General features: G+C 37.7%; 1 protein-coding gene across 12 annotated transcripts in view; it reads right to left on the bottom strand.

The window, feature by feature from the left end:
- Positions 1–15,079, bottom strand: part of PRPF4B (pre-mRNA processing factor 4B) — a 36,984-nt gene extending 21,905 nt beyond the window's left edge. For all 12 annotated transcript variants that reach the window (XM_023512305.1, XM_023512296.1, XM_023512297.1 and 9 more), the window contains exons 1-3: positions 14,819–15,079; positions 4,711–5,907; positions 463–636 (exon numbers count right to left, since the gene is read on the bottom strand). In XM_023512305.1, coding sequence (XP_023368073.1) covers positions 463–636; positions 4,711–5,907; positions 14,819–14,955 — 1,508 coding nt within the window. In that variant the 5' untranslated portion in view covers positions 14,956–15,079. The remainder of the gene's footprint in view (positions 1–462; positions 637–4,710; positions 5,908–14,818) is intronic.
- Positions 15,080–25,883: the final 10,804 nt, after the last annotated feature.

Below are 25,883 nucleotides of genomic sequence, written 5' to 3'. Positions count from 1 at the left end.
TAACCAACTAACTAATAAACTACATGTACTTCAGATAAAATGGTTTCTATGGTGAATTAAATAGTATTTTGCCCCAGAGTCTTCAATAAGTATCAATATATGGGATATGAGAATCTTACAAAGTAGCAGGAAACTGGGCTATTCACTATCTCTATGATCTATCTTAGGGATCTATGCCCAAGCCTAGCTCATTTAATATTTAATCTCTTACTTTTAAAAGATTAGTTTAACTGCATTTTTAATAAGCAAGGATCTGTTTAAATTTGAAGAGAAAACTATATAAAAGAAAAATGTAAAGCTATGGAATTGCACACCCTGGGGTAAAAGGAAATTATGGGACTACAGCTATAATTTTTCAGAGAAAAATGGTCTAAAGAAAACCTACCAACTGAGCTCATTGGAGTTGCAAAAGCATTCAGAGTTTAACGAATCAAAAGGATAACATAAGTAATCTATCTTTACCTTCTTCGAGGAGACCTGCTTCTTCTTCTTGGAGACCTGCTACGTCTGAGTGGGGAACGAGACCTCCTTCTTATGGGAGATCTACTTCTTCTTCGAGTTGGAGACCACCTACTGATGGGGCTGGCATCTTTTGATCTTTCACGTCTACTGAGGATATCATCTCGAGGTCGTGTTCTTAAGGGGATCAAATGCAAATTAATAGAAAAATAAATTAAACTAAATGAATTTGTTATGTATGTGTAAAGAACATCTGGAAAAAAAAGGCACACTGGTGTATGTGTTTTGTAACAAAAAATTCAGATGAACACAATGACAATGTGTCACAGTAGGCACACAATGCAGTCTTATTTCTTCTGGTGTTATAATTTGAAGACTTATTGAAGGTTATTCATGTTGTTAAAGTATTGATTCTAATTTCAAATAATGCAAATAAAATTAGCCCAGTAACTAGTACTCCATTTTCCCCAATACTATTTCTGCAATCAAGAATTTATTATTTTTTTCTTTTTTTGGCCGGGGCTGGGTTTGAACCCACCACCTACAGCATATGGGGCCGGCACCCTACTTCTTTGAGCCATAGGCGCCGCCCCCTGCAATCAAGAATTTCATTGTTGGTCTCTCTGTTGAGAAAGGGACCCGCTTCCAACTTTCCTTGCAAGTGCTCTAAACTTTCTCTTTGTTCTTAAATAAAATTTCTCTTTGTTATTCAAAAAAAATTTTTGTTTTTAATGTCAATTAAGTATGATAGCATCTTACAATCAACTATTAGAACTAAAAAACCAACTCTGCAACACCCATTTTCCAAGTATCTTTCAACATGATTTACTCTTGTGTGTTTAGTAACTGGTCTTTCTACAACTATTTAAATAGGTTTTGAACATGTCCTAGTATTATTACAGATTTGAACAGAACTATTCAATCTGAACAGTCAGACTATAAGTAGGTTTGTCTCCATAATTAATTAAACATCATTATGTTATTTTCCCCATTTAATAAAAGATAAAAATATAACCTGGCATTTTTAAACATAATGTTTGGAACCTAAATGAATCTTTCTCTAATCCAGCCAAAATAAGTAAGATAGACTTTGACTCAGATCTGTATCATTATTTCTTGGCAGGGCCATCTGAGAAAATTCTTTTATTTATACATCATGTTACATAAACATACTGTCTCAAAGACTGGTTAAAAAATATAAACAGATAAAGTAAAATAGTGTAGAATGGAGTGTTATATGCTTCAATGCAACGAAAATAAAAACATTCAACCTCACTAGTGATCTGAAAAATTTAGTTTTTTTAAAAAATTAAAGAATAACAAAATAATACTATATAGTATCTTAGTAATAAAGATCTAGGGAAAAGGACAGCCCATACAGTCAGGGAAGTACAAACTGATCTAGCTTTTCTGGATGGAAATTCGGCAGTTAACTTTCCAAAATGTAAATGTACATACTCTGAGACTTTATAAGTCTACTTCTATGAATCTACTCTATAAACAAAACTTTGTTTATATATATATATATATATAAAACCAATGAACATCTTTGCATGTATTAGTGAAAAACTGGAACCAATCTAAATTTTCATCAGTTTCAACAAGAGAATTATAACATACCTACACTGACTACCATGTTGCTATTACAAAGAATGAAAAAGCATATGTATGTATTGTCACAGAAGTGTTTCATGGAAAAAACAAGCCATGTTAAAATGAACAGCATAACTCCTTTTATGTAAAAAAAGAAAGCCCTTATTTTCATACAAATGTTCATACACAGATAAAAGACATTCTTAGGAGCAGTGGGGGAACAGAGTGAGCAAATTCACAGATTTCTACATTATTTGGATTTCTTTTTAATTCGTATGTACCACTTCTATAATTAAAAAAAAATTTGTTTCAAATACTCAGCTCTAATCCTTAATAAACTCCTCAGAATTTGGTCTTCAATTAAAAGCAAACTGAAAGACCACCAGAATAATTATGAAACGCTTTAGGTAATGGAATAACAACTGCCTTAATGTAGAAAGTTAAAGAAAAAGGGGGTTATTTCACTATATTGCCACTTAGAAGTAATCAAAAGTCTCTCTTAAAACAGAACACTTTGCAAACATTCTTTAAAATTTCTCTTCAGAATATTTGTTAATCTTCAAAACCAATTTATAACCATATATGGAAAACATTAATATGAATATAGTAAGTAGCTAAGAATTCATGATATCTTTTCATAGCATAAGCCAATATTCTTTTTGGTTTTTAAAGCGACATGGTCTCACTCTGTTGTCCTGACTAGAGTATAGTGGCCCAATCATAGTTCACTGTAGCCTTCAACCCTTGGCTCAAGCAATCTTCCCACCTCACACTCCTGACCTTAAGCAATCTTCCCAGCTCAGCCTCCCAAAGTACTGTGATCAGAGGTGTGAGCCACTGTGCCTGGGCCAACATTCCTTTTATTTTATTTTATTTTATTTATTTATTTATTTATTTATTTTGTAGAGACACAGTCTCACTTTATTGCCCTTGGTAGAGTGCTGTGGCGTCACATAGCTCACAGAAACCTCCAACTCGTGGGCTCCAGGGGTCCTCAAACTTTTTAAAGAGGGGGCCAGTTCACTGTCCCTCAGACTGCTGGAGGGTTGGACTGCGGGCCCCAGGACAAGTCAGCTGCTAAGCAGGATAGGCAGCGGCGGCAAAAACACCAGGCAGGCCGTATAAATGTCCTAGGCGGGCTGCAAGTGGCTCACAGGCTGTAGTTTGAGGATGCCTGGTAGACAGTTTTCTTGCCTTAGCCTCCCGAGTAGCTGGGACTACAGGCGCCCACAACACCCGGCTATTTTGTTGTTGCAGTTTGGCTGGGGCTAGGTTTGAACCCACCACCCTCAGTATATAGGCCCGGTGCCCTATCCACTGAGCCACAGGTGTCACCCCCAACGTTGCTTTTAATAATCAATCTTACCTTTCAATTTCATAATACTTAATAACTGAAAATGATGAAGATATGAAAAAAATCAAATTCTAAGTAGTGTAGACTGGTCTAAACAACTCTCCATATAATTTAGTTCTATGATCCCAGGTAAATTATGTTAAGATCTCTATTCCCTCATTTATAAGTTATGTATAAGAGCCCTTTACCTTGTGAGGTAAGACAATCGCATGAGGATCTGTGAGAAAAGAACTCTGATGGACTATATTATTCAAATGTGTTAAAACAAACCCAAAACCAAAACAAAAAATAAATGTGATCATTAAAAATATAAAATTAAATCATTTCTTGCACTATTTTTCCTAAACTTAAGATACTTTTCTCAACAATGAGATTACATGAGTTTGTTTTTGGGATGTTTGGCCCCTCCAAATGTCATGTTGAAGTTGATCCCCAGGGTTGGATGCATGGCTAAGTAGGTGTTTGGGCCATGGGACAGATCCCTTATGAATAGCTTGATAAGGGGATAATGAGGAAGATAATAAGAAAGTTCTCTTTTTATTATAGCCGTTTCAAGGAGCCTGGCACCACCTCCTTCCTCTTTTCTTCCTTCTTACCATGTGACATGCCTGCTTCCCCTTGATTGGAAGCCCCTGAGACCCTTGCCAGAAATAAATGCTGGCACGAGGCATCTTGTACAGTCTGCAGAACCATGAGCCAAACAAACCTCTTTTCTTCATAAATTACCTAGCCACAGGTATGCTTCTGTTATAACACACACACACAAATTGTGTTCCACAAAACGAACATAATTCAACAAACAAATTTTCCATTTTAAGTTTGATTATATTTGGGGGGCCCAAAAGGTTGTTAGTTTCATTTTATATTGTTAAAACTCAAAATCATCCAAATGTAAGAGAATAATAAACTGACCACAATCTTTAAACTGATTTTTCCTCCCCCTTAGAGGAGTTTCAGCCTACACCATTCAATGAAGTGGTAATTCTCTCCGCACCTACCCTGACTCCTAAAGATTTATCAGCCAAATTACTTAGAATTCAAAGAGTGATTTAGCAAATTAGATACTAAATTAACTCAAGAACCAGCGGGGGTGCATAGTATTTGCAGAAAATCCACAATCAAGGTATCTACTGACAGAAGTGTAAATAGTTAATGGACTAGATTATATTTAACATTATTACACTCAATTACAGAGGAAGAAGTAGTAACATTACTTGTAATTGTCCACAAGTTCAATTTTCCTTTTAAAATCTGGTATACATATGTATTAGTAAAAGAAAATTAACACATTATAAACAAGTTACCTTGGAGAAGAAAGTCGTCTCCTCTCTGGTTCTCTTCGTTTTCTTTCTAAGGATCGGCTTTTGGCCCTCCTACCAGGTGACACTGTTCGAGAGGGTGATTTGCTCTGCTTAGATCTTCTATCATTTAAAAGTGGAGATCTACTTCTTCTTGACTTATCACGTTGTTTTGGAGACAAACTTCTTCGTTTAGGACTACGACCAGGTCTTCTACTGGGGGACCTGTTTTCTTTCCCAGATGAAGCATCTTTAGAAGGAGATTTAATTGGTTTCTTTTCTTTATCAGTTTCAGATCGTTTTGATTTTCTCTCTTTGGACCGTGACCGTCTATCTTTGGATTTACCTCTTAAGTCAATTGGGGATCCAGACTTTTTACCTCGATCCCGACTTCTTTCATTTATAATTGGGGATTTTTTCCTATCTTTTGCCTTGCTTTTATCGTCAACTTTAATCTTATCATCAGGAGGTGATCTAGTCTTCCCAATTTTCTCTTGAGATCGCCTTCTAAGGATAGGGGATTTTGATTTTCTTGCTTGATCTTGAGATTTACTTCTTTTGGATGGGCTTTTAGACTTTTTCCTCTCTTTTGACTTGCTCCTAGTTGTTTTCTCTTTAATTATTTCAATACCTCCCTTACTTTTCTTTTTATCAGACCTGTGTCTAGTCCGTTCTTTGGATCTGCTTTTACTTCGTTTTTTTGCAATATTTTTATTGTCCACAAGTTCAAGTTTACCCTTTGTACTTGACGATCTAGTACTAGACCTATTTCCATTTCTTGTCTTTTCATGAATCTCCCCCTCTTCTTCAGAGCCAGACTCATAACCTTGTAAAATGAGCCCCATTCCAGACTGGACCTTTCCTTCCATTAACTCATTATCAAGTTCAGCTTTAATCAAGGCTCTCTGTTTTTCCAAGTCTTCTAGCAAAGCTAAATCATCAAGTTTAGTTCTTTTTGCTGGAGACAAGCCTTCTTTGTCAGAAGCATCAATAACTTCTTTTCTTTTGTGTTTCTTATGTTTATGCTTATGTTTATGTTTTTTATCTTTGTCCTCTTCTGAGGAATGTTTATGTTTCTTATGTTTACTTCTGTGTTTGTGCTTCTTTTTTTTGTGACGACTGTGTTTATTTTGAGATTGGTCTTCTGATACCTCTCCATTTTCTTCATTTATACTCTTTTCAGAATTATCAGCATCCTCCACCCTGTATATGTATCAAACACATTTAAAATTACATTATTTAATCAAAGAATTGCAAAATACAAGTAATGACAAGATACATCTCAATGCAATATGTAAAGTTAATCACTAGAAGTTTTTCAGAAGAGCTTTAGACATTTATCTCAAAGAAGATGTTTAGCAAAAACTAAGTTAGATGATGATATAACTTTAATGTAGTTCCAATAGTTGAACTCACATACCAAAAGCACCAGAGGATACATAATAGGGTGAGATTTAAAAAATTACAATTAACAGAAAAAGAATCCAAATTGGATTATAGTAGAACCTAGTTAATACTGATTTAGTTAAAATTGTCACCCAGTAACTAGATTTTTAAGCCAGCATTTCTCACATATACTTTAAAACAATTAAAAAACTTTCTTTCCTTTTTTTTTTTTTTTTAAAAAGAGACAGAGCCTCACTTTGTCGCCCTTGGTAGAGTGTCGTGGCATCAATCATAGCTCACAGAAACCTCCAACTTATGGGCTTAGGCGATTCTCTTGCCTCAGCCTCCCAAGTAGCTGGGACTACAGGCACCTGCCACAACGCCCTGCTATTTTTTTGTTGCAGTTTGGGCAGGGCCAGGTTTGAAACTGCCACCCTTGGTATATGGGGCCCGCGCCCTACTCACTGAGCCAAAGGCGCCATCCTTTTTTTAAAAAAGAGTCAGAATCTCACTTTCTCATCCAGCCTGCAGTACAGGGGTCCAATCATGGCTCACTGTAACCTAGAACACCTAGGATAAAGTGATCCTCCCACCTCAGGATCCCCAGGAGCTGAAAACACAAGTATACATTACCATGGTTGGCTAATTTTTAAAAAAAATTTTTTGTAGATATAGGGTCTTGCTATGTTGTCCAGGTTGGTCTTAAACTCCTGGGCTTCAAGTGATTCTTCCACTTCATTCTCCCAAAGTGCTAGAATTACAGGCATGAGTCACCACACCTAATCTCTCTCTCTCTCTCTTTTTTTTTTTTTGGTAAAACATATTAACATTAGGGTAGTGCCTGTGGCTCAAAGGAATAGAGTGCTGGCTCCATATACGGGAGGTGGTGGGTTCAAACCCAGCCCTAGCCAAAAACTGCAAATAATAATAATAACATTAACACACCGGTAAACTGATTTCCTCTACTTGAAATCCAGCAAACTTGATGTTTCTACAATAAACCTTACAGGTCACATGTTTCAAGATTTCACCTTACCATCTTAAAAATCTCAAGCTAATATTGAGCTACCTCCCAATTAAGAACTCAATTAATACACACAATGTACATACGTGGTGTCATGATATTGACAGTGTAAACACATCCCCAAAAGTTAAAACTTTAAAGAGAACCAGGCAGGAGTTAGGACTATTGGCCTGTAGATGCCATTGAGCAATCAAGCAACATCAGGTTGAACATGGAAGGGCCTTCTGCAGGTCAACAGTCTAATACTAGCAACTTCATATGGTTCAACCCAGTATTTTTTCAGCAAGTTATTTAATCTCTTTGAATTTCAAGTAAGAAATTAGTTTTCCCAAATATGCTCAAATTAGTAGGTGCTATGCAAAAATTATTAAAAGATGTTCTATGTTTAAGTGGAGTTACACTGAGTTAAAAAGTTTATGATTCTAAATTATTCTATCATTCCCTTGGTCTTCAATAATCCCAGGTTAAACAGTGGTTTAAAAACATTATGTAACTTTTCCCTTTAGATTCACTCTACAATTAACTAACACATTCTAGAATATGAGACCAAAGGTGACTTTAAATTATCCATATTCAGACCTTCATACTATTTTTGAAGGAAGATATGAATTATTTTGTCAGGTCTTCAAATTATATTCTCCTATACTTTTAGTAAGTTTATTATTTGTGCCATATACTACAAATAGCTCCTTGCAAGCTAAGAAATCATCAATCAACTTGTCAATCTCTTAAAATTTTCTAAAAATCACCAACTGTATATAGGCATTAAGCTAGGTAGCAGGAAAACAGGGATGTTCAAGACCAGTATCTGCCTTTCCTCGAAAAATTACAGTCCAGTGGAAAAGTCATAAAACACTGGAGAAGTGAGATGATAAAGACAAGAATAAGGATATTATGAGAACATTAAAAGATCACCTGAACTTACTGTGATAATCATCAGGGCAGGTGTTTTGTAGGTAGTCACAGGAAAAAAAACACCTATCTGTTAAGCAGAGACTTTAGGGGAAGAGAAATATTGATTAAGGAGAGTGAATTAAAAAATAAAAGCTGGATAATACTGTCTTAGAGAATGAGTAAGAAATTAGCCAGGGAAGAAAGGGGCATTTCGGGTAGAGAAAGCAGGTGATAAAAGGCATAGTTGTATATAGAAAACAAGTAGATCAGCATTGTAAGAATATCAAACTTGTGAAAGACACTGGGCTAACAGAGGTTACAATTCCAAGTGGACCAATTTCAGGTGATAGTAAGATACACTATGTGATTCTGGGATTGAATGGTTGAGACATTAGAGTTCACTGTATTGAGAATCCCAGAAACTGAAAGATCAGGGTGCTGGTTAAGTTGTCTATAATGACACTGGCAGTTCTGAGAAAAATGGGAGTTGTTGGGGTATAGACTCTGGACCACCAAGTTCACTGAAAATCTCAGTCTTTAACAAACTCAGTGGTGGTAGGAGGAAAAATGGTGACATGACTGAGAAGTTATTAGCCCTTAACGATGAGGGGCAATGGAGAACACAAAGCCACCATATAACATCAAGTTCAAAGAACTTTGATTCTGGGGAGTCAAACTGCCAGTCTCCATTTCTGGTACTATGCAGTATGGGAAAGTAAAGAGTATTGAAAAGATAGGCAGAGGAAGCGACATTCTCTGGTGAAAGTCAGATTTTAGTTTGGGCCAGATCCTCTCTAATGGATAAATACTATGTACACTAGAGTTTTCTGAATCATTAATATTTCTCGAAGACTTAGAAAAAGAAAGTGTATAATACTGCTGTTAAAAGGCACCAACAATGGTCTATATGGAGAGGAAAAAATACATAGATTTAGGAAAAAAATCCAAAGACATTTCAGCTTTACTTCTAGTACAGGTCATATACAGGTAAACCTCCTTCCTCAGAAGGTGAGGTATGTCTTTTTCTCCTAAACCTTGACTTATGGGGAAAAAGTTTTAAGAGAAATTAGGATAATTTAAGTCATGAAGCTAGGTATGAAGAACCTATTTAAAGATTAAGAATTGTTTTTAGGTTCACAAAACTTAGGTTTTATACACATAAAAAGTTTGAAATTCTAGTCATTAAGCTGAAACTCAAACTACCTAACTGTCCTTTAAGACAAAGGACAGGTGAGTGGTTAAGCACTCTCCAGACCCACACTGCCTGGTTCTACTACTTAACTAGTTATGTGGCGTTGGCAAGTTTATGAGATGGCCAGCCAACTGTCAGGCATCTCACCTACAAAATGGATAAAACAGCACCTACGTGAAAGGGTGTTGTGAGGCTTACATGGGTAAATCGATGTTAAATGCTTAAGACAGTGCCTAGCACAGACAAAGTGCCCCTCCCATAAGCTGCTATTATTGTATATATGCTGGATAAATACATTTATTCACAACAACCCTATAGAGCTGACAGGGCTGATAATAAGAATGTTATTTTGCTCTTCCCCAAAAGGGCCTGAGGTGATCTATGAAAATGCCTTGCTATTCACTTGACCTAGAAACTCCACAAAGTCATGCAAGTCAAGAGATTCAAATCTTCATGTTCACTTTAAGAACACACATGAAACTCCCCAAGCCATCAAGGGTATACATATGTGAAAAGCCACTAAGTATCTGAAGAACGTCACTTTAAAGAAACAGTGTGTACAATTTGGATGCTGAACAACGCACCCAAGATGCCTAGCCAAACTTACAGAGCTCATGGTTGCATTAACCCATACCTGGGTTCCCCCTGCCACATAGGGATGAGCCTTCCTGAAAAGGTACAAATTGTTCCCAAACCAGAAGATGAGGTAGCACAGAAGAAACAAAAACTTATGGCACAGGAATAGATGCAACATAAAATAAACACAAATAATAGTTTAAAAAAGAAATAAAAACAAAGAACGTTATTTTAAGGAATACTATCAAAGAGCACCTGGAGTCAAACTACCTGGTTCAAACGCTGCCTTCAACATGAGAAAGCTATTGTAACCTCAGGAAATCTGCTCCTCTGTGCCTCAGTTTCCTCAACTGTAAAAACTGGGGAAATAATACTGACAAATCATAGGTTTATTATGATAATTAGATGAGTTCACAGTATAAATAGCTACCACATTAAGTGCTCAAGAAATGCTGTCTCCCCATTTGACAGATGAGACTTTGAGGTACAAGGAGGTTTATGGGTTTAAGCTTGTGAGAAGGCTGATAAAGTTGGTCAAAAGCTCTCCCATTTGACTGAAGATGGTTTTACAATGTGATGCTATGTCACTATTCTTCATGCAACTTGATTATTGCTTCCTACCTTATTCAGAGCAAAAATTAACTATACTCACCTGCCCAACCTCTTCCAACCCTTTGAACCTATTACTCTTCCCTATATATTCATCCTGCTCCAGCCACATCCCTCACTCCCTTTTTAATCTACCCATCTGCACATCTTCCTTAAATAACAGATGTACTCACATCTCAGAGGCTTGGCACTTATAGTTGCTATTTCTCCGGTTGGAAATGCTTTCCCTACATACATGCACTGTTGGTTCCTTTGGCCTACCTTAGCACTTTGCTCAAATGTCACTTTCTCAGTCAAGCTGTCCTGGTCAATCCACTTTAAGTACAACTCCCACCCCATCACACATATTCCCCTTCTGTGCTTAAAATTTTTCTCTATAGCAATTGCCAACACCTGACATAATTCTTGTTTGTCTCCCCCTATTGCAACGTAAGCAATATGAAAAGAGACTCTTATCTGTTTAGCTCACTGCTCTATCTCTAGGGCATAGAAGATTATTTAACCTATAACAGGTACTCAGTAAGTATTTTATGTGTCAAGGAAATGATGTATACAGACAGAATAATCTATAAAAGCTGTCTTCATTAGACTAAAGCTTGTTTATACTACCTACTATAGACTCAATACTTTTAAAGATTTTGCTTTTGCTTCATTATCTCTCTGCTAAGCTCTATCTCCAGTGCACAGGGCACACATAACAGGCATACACCTATTTATTGAATGCACAATACCCTAAATTATTTAAGTTAACTCTCTCTCTGAAGAAAAGTCCACTTTTTGAATTCTTATCTTTCCGAATGCTTTCTAACAATTTATGAAAGTCTTAGAGGAGTTTCACTCAAAATTCTTAAGCGTTTACCCATACAGGAAGCAACTTACTTCTCAAAAAAAAAAAAAAATAGTCTAGCTCCTAGAGCTTCTGGGGATCAGAACATTACGATGCCCAGTGTCATGTATAAGGGTCATTACCATGAGGGACCCATTTCTATTGTAATTTAATGGATATCATCTCAAGGAACAACGAATAGTTTCTGGTAAAAATGCTGTTAAGTTTCTTAGAGCCAACTAGGATTAACCTTAATAAACGCTAATCCTTAAACTAAGAGTTTACTAAGAGTTCTTTCAGTAGGACTAGGCATACAGCAGACCGTCACTGGCCTTGGTTCATCTCTCAAAGAAAATTTCATAGAAAATAACAATTGAAGTTATACTAGGTAAGTCAAGAAAACTTAAAGCATGACTCAACTGTATGACATGTTACATAGAGTGAACTTGTGCTAAGGCAGCTAAATTAAGTTCATTATTAGTAACTTTTAGAGCAGTGGTTCTCAACCTGTGGGTTGAGACCCACAGGAACTGTATTAAAGGGCTGCAGCATTAGGAAAGTTGAAAACCACTGTTTTAGAGCTTTAGGAAAAAGTTTCTTATTAAGAATCTCAAAAGAAAAAAGAAGAAACTCAATGATCTTCTTAAATTGTTTATATTGACATAAATATAGGCTATATAAATGTACACTTTAACATGTACATGTTGCAATTTAACATTACACATTAAGCAAGTGGATGTGTAAATGAACCTAGTCTACAGCACATCTGTCATAAAACAAACATTTATATAGAGAATCTACTGAGTACTAGGTGACCATCCTTTTAGAAGCACAGACAATACGGATGCTTAATAGTATTTTGTTCGTTTGTAAAGTTTTATCCTCAAACAACTTAGGTCTTGAAGGATCTGGCACAATAAAAATAATCATAAACAAGTTTAAAATAATAAAGTGATCAATCACTGGTGTCATTTTAACTTCCTCTTTCAAACATTTTCCCAAAGAATAGTCTTGCTTGTTATGCTTTGGAGACATAGCGAACTGCTTAATTCAAATGTTTGTACCAGTGAAATAGTGTTCAAGTTAGACAATTCTCAGAACTTTTTTTTTAGTGATGAACTAAGTTAAGGCCACTCCTTCTTTACGGTATTTTTTTTTTTTTTCAGAGACAAGGTTTTACTTTGTTGCTCAGGGTGCAGTTTAATTCCTGAACTCAAGCTACAGGCAAATGTTGTCACATCTGGCTTTAAAATACTTTCAACACAAAATTAACATATATGGAAAAATTATATAAAAGACTAGTATTACAACAAACTTCCCCTCCGGCCACATCCTTTGTAAATCAGAATTGGGAAGTTTGAGTTTTAACAAATTAGATATGTCACATCAAAAAATTATTCTTTTATGGACAGTGTAAAGAAATAAAAAATGATTTCAAACTTTAAAGGCAATTTAAAAAGAGGTGCAATGTATAGTGGGAAGCCAGGCAGCACATTTAGTAGCAATGTTTTAGAATCAAGACTGCTAGAGTTTAAATGTGTCTGTCACTTATTGTAACCTTGGGCAAGTTACTTAATTTCTCTGTGCTTCAATTTCATCTTCTGTAAAATACAGAAAAATAACAGATTCTACCTCTATAGGGTAGATGTACAAGATGTAAAGCCTTTGAGAAACTTAAAAGCCACTTTTTAGTGGTCCCAGCTACTTGGGAGGCTGAGAAGAGAATCACTTAAGCCCTAGAGTTTGAGGTTGCTGCGAGCTGTGACACCATGATACTCCACAGAGGACAACACAGCGAGACTCTGTCTCAAAAAAACCTACCACTTTCTATATTTATTCTTCTACATTTTCTTATTTTGAATAAACTTCATGTGACTGTAAACTACTGGGTATCCTCTAAAGAACTGTTCTAGACACACTATATTTGGGCACTCATTCTCAGCAGTGTGCCTAGTATTTGCTTTCACATCAAACTTCAAATTAGTGAAACATACAAACCAAATATTCCATTACACTAAATGTTCTGTGGGAGGGGAGAGAAAGTTAAACACTGTCTCAATTATTTACATTGCAGGGGCCTAAATACATACATATTTTATTAAATCTAGTATTTGAATAAAGCATGTGAATAAAATATGGCTGACAACCACTTAAAATGAATCTGAACCATCCCTAAAACAAATGGACATAATATTTTTTTATTTTTTTATTAAATGATAGCTGTGTACATTAATGCAAATTAAATGGACATAATACCACAGAACTTTTCAGATTAGTAGAAACTTTAGTTGTACAGCATTAAATCTGTACTGTGTTGGCATAAATTCTGTAACTGGCACCCAGTTAACTCGGAGAGAAACAATAAGAGACTAAATTCAGCTTCAAACTTTAGAATCCATTGGTTCTCTGCTAAATCAAACTGTGAAAATAATAAAGCAGCACTAAAAAGCCCTTAATGAAAAACGTGGTATAATTCTCTACCTAACTGAACCAAGCAGATTAATGAGGAGCCCAGAGCTGGATGCACAACAATGGAGTGTCAGATTGTCTGGTGGCAAAGATTTCTCCTATCTCTCAGACACAAGTTGCTGGGAGACTATGTAAGATGGCTGGAAACAAATTAGTGCAGTTTCAAAAAACGGTTACTAGAAGAATATTCCTTTAAAACACAATCTCTCTTTAAGATCTTATTTGACTTTTCCTAGCATAAACACGAAAAACAAAATACTTTTAGTTAAGCAACGGTTAACCCTTGCAGCATATGCAAGTATGCCTCTACTTGGCCGTATGTAGTCTTACGTTAGCTTATTGCTTATAATTATAGGCAAACAGTGGTTTGGCAGTAGCTAACAATTCCCACTTCTACTTGTAAAGAAGGACTACAAACGCAGGCAAAAAATGCCAGGCCCTAGACTCTATTTTACTTTGCCTCAAGTTTGCAAGTTGGTAAATAAAGTGCCAATAGGCAGGGGGAAAAGAAGAAAAAAAAAAACAGAGTGATCGCTAGAGTTAAGATTAAGAATACCAGATGAGAAGACGGAAATATCCCACTGGCTACAGACTAGCTATGGGATGGTCCAAGAGTGTGACCCCTTCACCTCTTTACTTACAAGTCCTAAAGAGGACATTAGCAGCAGCAGGACAGCTGCGGGAGGTGGAGACTCAGCACAAGAAAGACTTCAGGCGTGCCCTACCTGCTACCAACGACCCTCGTATCCCCAGCATCGATGCCGCTAAGTGTTGCGGCCAGGGAGCGCCGCTTGGTCTCCGAGGGAGGAACAGGAAGGCGCGACCTTACTGCCGCGGCAGCCGCCACGCGCAATGGACCTGTAGAGGCCGCTCGCGCCCACGCCTCCCGGGGCAACGACGCGCGGCAGGCCTTGGCCGCCTTCACCCCAACAGCCGCGGCCTCCGGGAGAGCGAAGCTCGAAGGCCGCCCCCGCCCGTTCCCACACCTACCGCCCCACAACGTATCGGGCGGAGAAAAGCAAACTTTGGCTCTCGCCGTTAGGCCTGAACTTTCCCGCCCGCCAGTGCAGGTCTCCGCCGTTTCCAACTCAGCAGTGCCTGGGCTCCGACCTCTAGGCCACTCACAGAGACTACTTACTCTGCCTGCTCCCGCAGCGACAGAGTCTCTGCGGCGGCCATCTTGAACTTCCTGACTCGTCGGCGGCGGTGGCGGCGGCTCCCCGGACGGTGGAAGCTAGGGGAAGCGAAGGAAGAAGGAAAAGAACTGTCGCGCATGTGCTAACAGCGTAGGGAAAAGCGAAGTTCTGAGTCCGCGCTAAGAATCCGGATACAAAACCCTACATCCGGGGACAGAGCGCAGGGCGTCGTGACGCAACTTCCGGGGCCATGGGGGTGGTGCCTACTCAGGATAAAGGATTTGTCCGGCTTGAGCTGTCTGGTTAATGCTACAATCAGTTATCTAATCCTGGGAACCGGCTGGAGGAGGGGCAAAGGAGTGTGAGCTACCAGTATCGCATGTACAATTCTGAGAACTACTAGTTCACTTTGGGGACCAGATGTTGGCTAAAATTTTCTTAAACTAGAGCAAACAAAATGATGATTTTAACAGTGTTAAGAGACATAGTAAATGCTTACCCACCTAGATAGCTCAAAAGAAGTGGCATTAAGGTGTGTAGAAGGGCATTTAAGGATACTGGAAAGTTGAGGCATTACCTCAAACGTAAATGTCTTTTAATATGGGACTATATTATACGTTTATTTGAAATCTTTGAACAATCTTCAATTTTTGTATCATTCAGGGGTAACATGATTCAGGAATTGTTGGGTTCGTTGTTTCTGTGAATGGAATTTTTAATATTTTTGTCCAAGTTGCATTAGAAAATTTTTTCTGTAAGAACACTACAGTAATGAGATTAAATTAAACACTGTATGGGAAAACATTTACTAGCCCTTGGAGGGCTCTCAATATTAAGGAATCTCTTACACACACACATATACATACATATATTTTTATACTCAGAAACCTAAGCAGGGTGATGATCACTTTCCTTCTTGTTATCAACTTTGCTTGGGTTTGTCCTAGAAATACAGGCTCAGAATCTCTGGTCTCCTTATATATTTCTTGATTTCTGGAGAGGAGTTCCAAATATTCTTACAAAATAAACCCCAGGTTGGCTGAATTCGAAACACATTAAAATGTTAAGTATTTCTCCTCACAGACTCTGTTAATAACATAGAACGCTAAATTAATCCTTAATTCTTTTTGTGGATAACCCCCAACCGTCTCCCATTGTAGCATTTCTTTATATGGTCCTTAAAGATACTGTTTTCTTCATAAAGGATTTCTTCCCTTCCTAACAGATTCAGGTATAGTAACTCAGAAAACTTCTTTCACAGGAAAAGGTTTTCAGAAACGTAACGAATGGATTTTCAGCCATATTTTTATGTACTAATGGTGTGTAATTTAGGATTTGAATCCTAACTGTACCTACCTCAAGGTTTTTATCCTGATGTATCTTTTTTTTTTTTTTTTCCTGAGACAGTGTCTTACTCAGTCACAACTAGGTACAGTGCCATGGCATTTTAGCTCACAGCAACCTCAAACTCCTGGGCTCAAGCCATCCTCTTGCCTCAACCTCCCGAGTAGCTAGGACTACAGGCACCTGACACCACACCTGGCTAGTTTTTTTTATTTTTAGTAGGGATGGAGTTTTGCTCTGGCTCTCCTCAAACTCCTGAGGTCAAGCAATCCACCCACCTTGACCTTTCAGAGTGCTAGATTTCAGGCATGAGCACCTGGCCTTCCTGAAACATATTACAATATTCAGCCTTGTATTTACCCTTAATTTTCTTCCGCGCCCCTCTTTCACACTTGAAGGCAAGGCTACCTGTCACTAGGACAAGAATAACTGACATGTAGTTAAAAAAAAAAAAGTAGTATTTTTAAATCAACAACTTTAAAACTAACAGTATATAAACATGTAAGTAATGGTTATGACAACTGAGTTCCCAAGTACTAAGCGTTATTTTTGAACCAAAATCTGACTTGAAAGTCTTATCAGCCTACTTCTCACAAAAATATAATTCTGTTTAGCATCTGCTTATTGAACACCCACCTCACAGCTTGTGTCATTCAAATGTTTCTTGAGTGAAGGTCATGGAAAGAGCACTAGGTTGGGATCCCAAAGTGCCTTATTATCCTCGTTCCAGACGCCCATTTTAAGAAAATGCCTTTTTTCCCCTTGTCGCTACCTTGTTGCTGATTGGTAAGTCAGAAGGCCATGGTTTAGTCTCGATTTGTTCAAACATATTATCCCCCAGGTTCTCACCTGCTCTACATTATTTTGCAGTAGGCCTTGGCTCTATGTAGAGATTAAACATCCTGAGTGTGGGGAAGGATTAGGTTGGGCAAAATAATAGGTGCTGGCGGAGCTTGTAGCTCAGCCGATAGGATGCCGGCCACATACACTGAGGCTGGCGGGATCGAACCTGGCTTCGGCCTGCTAAACAATGCCAATTGCAACAAAAAAAAAGTAGCCGGGCCTTGTGTAGGGCGCCTGTAGTCCCAGCTACTTGGGAGGCTAAGGCCAGAGAATCGCTTAAGCCCAGCAGTTGAGAGGTTGCTGTGAGCTGTTGACGCCACAGCCCTCTACCCAGGGCGACAGCTTGACACGCTTTCTCAAAAAAAAAAAAAAAAAAGTACTAAGGTTATTCAGGTTTGAAACCTGGTTGTGATTTAAGTTTAGACTCGGACAAACCATTTTTAAAAGAGCATGGTAAAAATAAAGTTTTAAATATGGTGCTGGCAAGAACTTTCCATAAAAAATCCTCATCAAGTTCTCTTGCACAGTACTACCAGCTCGGACCTGTGAAATAGTAAGGTTGTCAAGGGCACACCCCAAACTACGCTGCTTTAGTAGTTTTGAAGGAGTGGGCCTTTCTGAAGGCAGAGTTAAAACTAAACATGTACTTACTAATTTAGTCATTCTGCAAAGATTATACAGCAACAAATTTATGCCTAAGATTTACTACCCTGTTTCCTAAGCCTCGGGAACCTTTGCAACAGAAAGCCACCTAAGGCAGCAGCCGTTCAAAGGAAGGACGCGGAAGGGACAGCTTAGTGGTGGAAGCGGCTCCCCGGAAGTCCCGGAGGAGGCGGAGCCTCGGCAGGCGCGCGCTTTCCAGCGCGGCTTAAGGCCGTGGCTTAAGGCGCATGCGTACTTGCGTCGGGAAGGAGGGGGATGAGGTTAGGGGGCGGATCTACGCGAGCGGGAATGGGGGCGGTACCCTCTGGCCACGCCCGGAAGATGCCGGTTGAAGCTGAGGGTTGCGGGCTGCTACTTCTTTCAATTGGTTCTTCCCCACCTCACCGCCCAGCCTGGTGTCTCCTCCCCGGAATTCCGAGCCAGCTCTCAGCGGGTGGCGTCGCGTTGCTATTTCGTGAGGCAGTTTGCCGGAACCGCCTGGCTGGACCTAGGAGTAAGTCGATGCGAGAGCCCCGTTTGCGGATTTCTGGCCCCGGGGCCTGGCGTCCTTTCCGCGTCCCTCCCACTTTTGCTGGTCGGACCTGTGGAGGCCGCAGTGGGTGAAGCCGAGATCGGCACTGCTTGGCGACGGAGGCCTTGGAAACCACTTCTCTCGGCGTCCCGCCGCGGCCAAACACTACCAAAAGTTTACTGACCCGGAAACGAGGTTTTGGGGATAGGCACGCTCTTTTGATTTTGCGGTCTTTGCTTACTGCCTTTTAAGTTATTACTTCCAGACGTGATACACACTTCCCGAAATAGTTTAAAAATGAATTTCGAATTGTGTTTCACCTGTGATAAGGGATTACATGTGGGCCATCTAAACTACACTGACATCCTCAGTCCTTATAAGCCTTTAATAGGCTCGTTGTAATCTAGGCTACAAACAAGTGAAGGAGTATCATAAACTTTTGATCCACGTAGAGTTGCCTGATGTTAACGAAAAGAACGTAGGTCGTGTGTGTAAAGGCTTTGTCTAGTTTAAACTTGAATTGGAAATTGGCGCTGTTAGAGAAAACGCTGCTTGAGTTTTTCCTTTTACCTAACAAACTTTTATTTCATGAAACCGTGATTTAGTGTTTAGTTTTGAAGAAATTCTGGCTGGCGCATTTATGAAAATCAAGAACGTACAAAAAAAAAAAGCAAAAGAAAACAACACCCCCCCCCACCCCCTTGGAGTTCCATTATCCGCACTAAACCAACTTTAACACACTGGCTTATTTTGGTGTTTTCCCACGTGAAATAATAAATTTGATTGTACTAATGTATAGAATGCGATAGTTCAGTGTAATGTGTACTGTCTCAAATTTTATATAATTCTAGTTTTAATAAACCCTTTTAAGTGTATGACCTTTTGTCTTGTTACTGGGTGTTGAGAGGGTTTCAGTTTGGCCGCGGTTGTGTATAATTAGTGTATAATGGGGCAGTAGCCAGTATTGAGAAAATGAGCATTCAAGGTAGATAGACCTGGACTTCACCACTTACTGTACAATTTCCAGTACTTTATTAAATTTGTTGACCCTTATTTTACATATCAGAAACATAGGGATAATAGTTCTCATTGCATAAGGCTGTTAAAAGAAATAAATGAAAGAGTAAGTGAAAGTGCCTGGACCATGTATTAGTAAATGCTAGTTAATTACCATAGGCAAATTTTTGTTTCTTCTATTTATTAGGATTTTTTTGTAACATGTATGGTTTATTTCCAAATTTTGAATGTGGTTAATTACTATTACCATGCTGGATGTAAGGAGTTTGATATACAGCTTGATAAAATATTTTTTTACATACGTAATACGTGAGTTAGAAATAATTTTTTGCAATAAGAAAAAAATTATAAGCCTACTACCCGTAGGTAATTGTCATTCACATTTCAAGCTTTACCATCTCACATTTTTATGCATACAAATGTGATTTTATACACATTTATACAAAATCAGATTATTTTCTAAATTCTGTTTAATAACTTGCTGAGAACAGTAAAGAGGCCAGTGTAGGAGAGTGGAGTGACTAAGAGAGTGGGAAATAGAGCAGGAAAGGGAAATTGTGGGATTTAGATTTCATTAAAAATTTACCAAAGTTGAGGTTAAGGAGTGATATGATTCAATTTGTTTTTGAAAGTTCACTTGGCTGTTGAATGGAGATAGACTGTAGGAGGCCAGGGTACGAAAGATGGACTTCCATTAGAAGACTGTTTCACTAATCCCTGTGAGAGATGGTGGTGGCTTAAATCAGTGTATAAATTGGAAAAGTGGATTTGAGATATATTTTAAAGGGAGAGGTTATAGTATTCTGGGGTGCCAGAAAAAAACTACTTAAAAGGAAGATCCAGATGCAGTCTCTCAGGGAGAGACACTGAAGGAACAGATTTTAAGGAAAGAAAACTGAAGAGTTTTCATGTCATGTGTTGGAGAATCTACTAATGTCTAATTGCAAGTGAGGTCTTAAAAGACTTCAACTCTTGTTGAGGTTTCAATTTGTCTCCTCATTTAGGTAAATTTTTTCTACATGTATTCTTTGCATTTTTTGTTGTTGTTGTTTGTTTTTTGAGACAGTCTCAGTATGTGGCCCTCAGTAGAGTGTGGTAGCATCACAGCTCACAGCAACCTCCAGCTCTTAGGCTTAAGTGATTTCTCTTGCCTCAGCCTCCCAAGTAGCTGGGACTACAGGCGCCTGCCACAATGCCTGGCTATTTTTTTTTTTTGTCGTTGTTTAGCAGGCCTGGGTGGGGTTCGAACCACCAGCCTCAGTGTATGTGGCTGGCCCCCTAATAACTGAGCTATAGGCCCCAAGCCTCTACATGTATTCTTTGTTACAGGTGCATATATGCCTATAAATGTTTGTCTTCCTGGTGAATTTATTAAATGTGTCTCTTTTTCTCTAGTAACATTTTTTTGTTGGTCAGTTGGTTGGTGTTTTGAGACAGAACCTCACTCTGTTGCCTTGGGTAGAATACCTGGGCATAATATCTCACAGCAATCTCAAATTCTTGGGCTCAAGTGATCCTCTTGCCTCAGCCTCCCATGTAGCTGGGCCTATACATGCCTGGCTAGTTTTTAAATTTTATTTTATTTTGATATTTCAGTTTATTTTATTTATTTTTTTGGACCCAGGCTGGGAGAGCTGTCCCTGGGCTGACTCCCTCAGAGATGGAGTTCAGTTTTTCTGTTTTTAGTAGAAATGGGGTCTTGCTCTTGCTCAGCCTGGTCTGGAGCGCCTGAACTTGGGCAATCCACCTTCCTTGGCCTCTCAGAGTGGTAGGATTACAGGCGTGACCCACCACACCCTGCCTCTAGTAACATTGTTTTTTATAGTAAAATCTGTTTTGTCTGGTATTGATACAACCATTCCAGCTATCTTGTGGTTGCTATTTGTACGATTTGTGCCATTGAATCTAAAGTGTGTCTCCTGTAGACATCATATGGTTAGATCTTATTTTTTAAATTTAGCCTGACAATTTCTGCCTTTTTATTAAATTGACATATGTTCATATTTAATGTTACTTTTAATATAGTTGGCTTTATATTTGTTGTCTTTGTTTTCTCTGTTTTAGGTCTTTTTCTGTTTCTCTATCCCTCCTTCACTGCTTTCTTTTGCATCTAGTGAATATTTTCTGTTAGCATTTTAAATTTCTTTGTGATTTTAAAAAACATTTTTTTTATAGTTTTTGACCAGCTTCACTGGTTACTCTTAAGGCTTACCGTATATTGTATACATACTACAAATTACTGGAATCAGTTTTATACCAGACTCCAGTGAGATGTGGAGACTTTACTTCAATATTGAAGTTTTATTTAATTCTCTTGCTCTTTGTGCTATCATTGAACATATTATATCTACAAATGTTACAAACCCAACAATACATTATGTGTGTTACTTTATATCTTTTAAAAAAGGTGAAAGAGGAAAGGAGACAAGTATATAATTATAGCTTTTGTTACATTCACCTTATTTATCATTTTGTCATCTGTTCATTTCTTGTTCTTGTGGATTCAAGTTACCATCTGGAGTAATTGTTTTAGCCTAATATAGCTTTGTTCCTACCCACCTCTTTTGTACTGTTATTAACAAATATGTTACATTCCTGTATGTTACCCTGCATTATGTGCATATCTTACACAGTTGCTTTTTTCTCAGGTGTACATTTCTTAACTTCATTGAGGTATAGTTTATATATCTTAAAATCACCCATTTTAATTATACACGTCAATAATTTTTAATTTACATAATGCTCAAATATCACCAGGTTCTTTCCCCAACCTTATTGAGGTGTAACTGACAAAAATTGTATATATTCACAGTGTATAATGTGATATTATGACATATGTATACCTCATACATTTTGAAATTATTGTCACAATAAAGCTATCACTTCATAGTTTCCTTCTTTCCTTCCTTCTCTCTCTCCCTCCCTTCCTCCCTAGGAGAATACTTAAGATCTACTCAGAATTCAATATTATTGAATAGTAATAGTAGTTGTCATGCTTTACATGCAGTCTCGAGAATTCATTCTTATAATTGCAAGACTGTACCCTTTGACCAATTATCTTTGTGCCCTTCCCACCCCAAACCCCATTTGACCCCATTCTTGATAATTGCCACCTCGTCTCTCTTCTCCTTTAGTTTGATTTTTTAGAACCCACATGTAAGTATCTGGCTTATTTCACTTAGCATGCCTTTCAGGTTCATCCATGTCGTTGCAAGTGGCAGGATTTCCTTTTCCAAGGCTGAATAATATCTCGTTGCAATATAGTATATATACAGTTTACACACATACATATTCTTTAACTGTTTATTCATTGATGGACACTTAGATGGTTTCCATATCATGACGATTACCAGTGATGCTGCAATGAATGGGTGAGTGCAGATATCTTTTAAACATACTGATTTTATTTCCTTTGGATGTATACCTAGAAGTGGGATTGCTGGATCATATAGTAGTTCTATTTTTACCTTTTTGCCAAACCTGGGAATGGTTTTCCATATGGGTCTTCCAATTTTACATTTCCACCAACAATATATAAGGGTTCCACTTGCTCACCAACACATATCTTTTGACTTTTTGATAATATTCATCTGAATATTATAGGTATAAGGTGGTATCTCATTGTGGTTTTGATTTATATTTCCTTCATAATTAATGATGATAGATACTTTTTCATATACCTGTTGGCCATTCGTATAGCTTTGGGAAAATGTCTATCCAGACCTTCTGCCCATTTTTTAATAAGCTATTTGGGTTTTTTTGTTTGTTTTGTTTTATTGCTGTTGAGTTGTATGAGTTCCTTGTATACTTTGGATATTAACTCCTTATTAGAGATACAGTTTGCCAATTATTTTCTCCCATTTTGCTGATTGTTTCCTTTGCTGTGCAGAAGGTTTTTAGTTTGATATAGTCTCATTTGTCTATTTTTGCTTTTGTTGCCTGTGCTTTTTGTATCATATTCAGAAAATCGTCACCAAGACCAACATCAGGAACTTCCCTGTGTTCTTCTTTTCTCGTTTGGATGCCTTTTATTTCTTTTCCTTGTTTAATTGCTGTGGCTAAGTTCATGTTCTCAATCCTGTGTTGAATATCAGTGGCAAGCATGGGCATCCTTTTTTTTCCCCATCCTTGTCACATCCAGCTGTGTATGAGCTGTGGGAATCATCCAGCAGTTCATAGTTGCACACTTCCTCTTTGTGCAACCTCATGTAGAATCATGCATGTGATCATCATAGTGTTCAGCAGAGTCCAGGAAACCCTGTGAAGGTTTCTGGAGTTATTTTTTTTTTTACCACTTACCTGTCTAGAACCCTGCTCTTCAACTTCCAGTTGCTTCAGGCTCTCAGAACACCACCCTTTAACACCTCAACTTATCAGGACCACTGTGATTGATTGACTTGAAGTTCTCTTTCCTTTCCTATGGTCTACAATGTCCCTGAAGACTAAAAGCTGTGGCATTTTTTAGGGCTGTCTTCATTTGATTCTCTTTTAGAAACAATAGTTCTGTGATATGTTTTGTCCAACATCTGAAAATAGCTGGTTTTATATTTTATCCAGTTTTCTAGTTGTTAAAACACCAGATTAACTCTGGCTCCTATTATTCCATTATAGCAGGAAGCAGAAATGCTCTAATAAATTTTTAACATTAGTTAATAATGTAAGCATGGATTCTAAGAATGCATTCCATAGATCTTGAAAATCTATCCTTTATATTGTATGCATTTTTTGCAATTAAAGAACATATCTTGCTTTACTTATGTGCATGATAAAATATCAATTTCATATGCCAAGAATTAAATTCAATATTAAGGAAGGATCATTTCTTAACTTTATTATCCTTGTCCATCCTATTAATCCTTTGAGCTCTCTTCTATTAATATAACATTTATCAATAACTAATTCTTTTGTTCCCTTTTTTCTTTCTTTATTTTTTGAGACAGAGTCTTACTATGCCCTCAATAGAGTGCTATGGCATTACAGCTAACAATAATGTCAAACTCTTGGGCTTAAGCAATTCTCTTGCCTCAGCCTCCCAAGTAGCTAGGACTACAGGCATCCGACATAACGCCTGGCTATTTTTTTGTTGTAGTTATCATTGTTGTTTGGCAGGCCAGAGCTGGGTTCAAATACACCATCCCTGGTGTATGTATGTGGCTGGTGCCCTAGCCTCTGAGCTACAGGCACCAAGCCTGGTTGTTCTTTTCTTACTGGTTTGCTTGTAGATTCTTATTATTAGCCTTTTATCAGATGAATAGCTTGTGAATATTTTCTCCCATTTTGTAAGTTATCTTTTTCCTTTGTTGATTATTTCCTTACCTGTACAGCTTTTCAATTTAGTCAAGTGCATTTACTTATTTTTGTTGTTGCTATTATTAGAGTTGTCTTCATTGCCCAGGCTGATATCTAGAAGAGTTTTCCCTACCAGAACTTCTTATCGTTTCATGCCTTACATTTAAATCTTTTATCTATCTTGAATTAGTTTCTGAGAGTAGTGAGAAATACAGATCCTATTTTTCTTCTGCATGTAGCTATCTAATTTTTCCAGCACCATTTATTGAACAGAGCTTCTTTTCCCAACCTATATTGTTGTCTGCTTTGTCAAAGATTAGTTAGTTGTAAGCGGATGGTTTTATATCTGGGTTCCCTGTTCTGTTTCATTGGTCTATGTCTCTATTTTTGTGCCAATACCATGTCGTTTTGGTTACTATAATCTTATAGTATAGTTTGAAATCTGCTAAGGTGATGCCTTTAGATTTATTCTTTTTGCTTAATATTTCTTTGGCTGTTTGTGCTATTCTGGTTCTAAATAAAGCATAGAATTATTTTTTCTAGATCTGTGAAATATAATGTTGTTATTTTGATAGGGATTGCACTGAATAAATCTATAAATTACTGTAGGTAGTATGGATATTCCAACTATGTTGATTTTAAAGATCCATGTTTTTCCATTTGTGTCATTTGCACTTTCTTTCCTCAGTGTTTCATAATTCTCTTTGTAGAAATCTTTCACCTTCTTGGTGCAGTATATTCCTATGTGTTTTATTTTCTTTGTAGCTATTGTGAATGGTATTGAGTCTTTGATTTGACTCTCAGTTGACTGTTATCGGTGTATAGAAATGCTACTGGTTTGAGTACACTGATTTTGTAACCTAAGACCTTGTTGAATTTATAGCATTTATCAATTCCAGGAGTCTCTTGGTGGAGTCTTTGGGATTTTCTATATATACGATCATGTCATCAGCATAAAGTCAATAGTTTGACCTCCTCTTTGCCAATTTGGATACCCTTTGTTTCTTTCTCTTGACTGATCACTCTGGCTAAGACTTCTAAGCAATATGTTGAATAGAAATGGTGACAGTTGGCATCCTTGTCTTGTTCCAGTTCTTGGAATGCTTTTAGCTCTTCCTCATTCAGTATGACAGTGGCTGAGGCTTTGTTATATATGGCTTTTACAGTTTTGAGATATGTTCCTTCTATGCCTAGTTTGTTGAGAGTTTTTAGCATGAAAGAGTGCTGAATTTTTTAAAATATTTTTTCCACATCTATTGAGATGATCTTTTTTATAGAGACAGAGGCTCACTCTTGTCACCCAGGTTGGAGTGCAGTAACACCATTATAACTCACAGCAACCTTGACTCAAGGGATCCTCTTGAACAGTTAGGACTGTAGGCATGCACCACCAAGGGGGC

This window comes from Otolemur garnettii, unplaced genomic scaffold (assembly GCF_000181295.1).
Source record: "Otolemur garnettii isolate 467f Iridium unplaced genomic scaffold, OtoGar3 scaffold00026, whole genome shotgun sequence".
NCBI lineage: Eukaryota > Metazoa > Chordata > Mammalia > Primates > Galagidae > Otolemur > Otolemur garnettii.
This window is presented reverse-complemented; position numbering and strand designations above follow the sequence as displayed.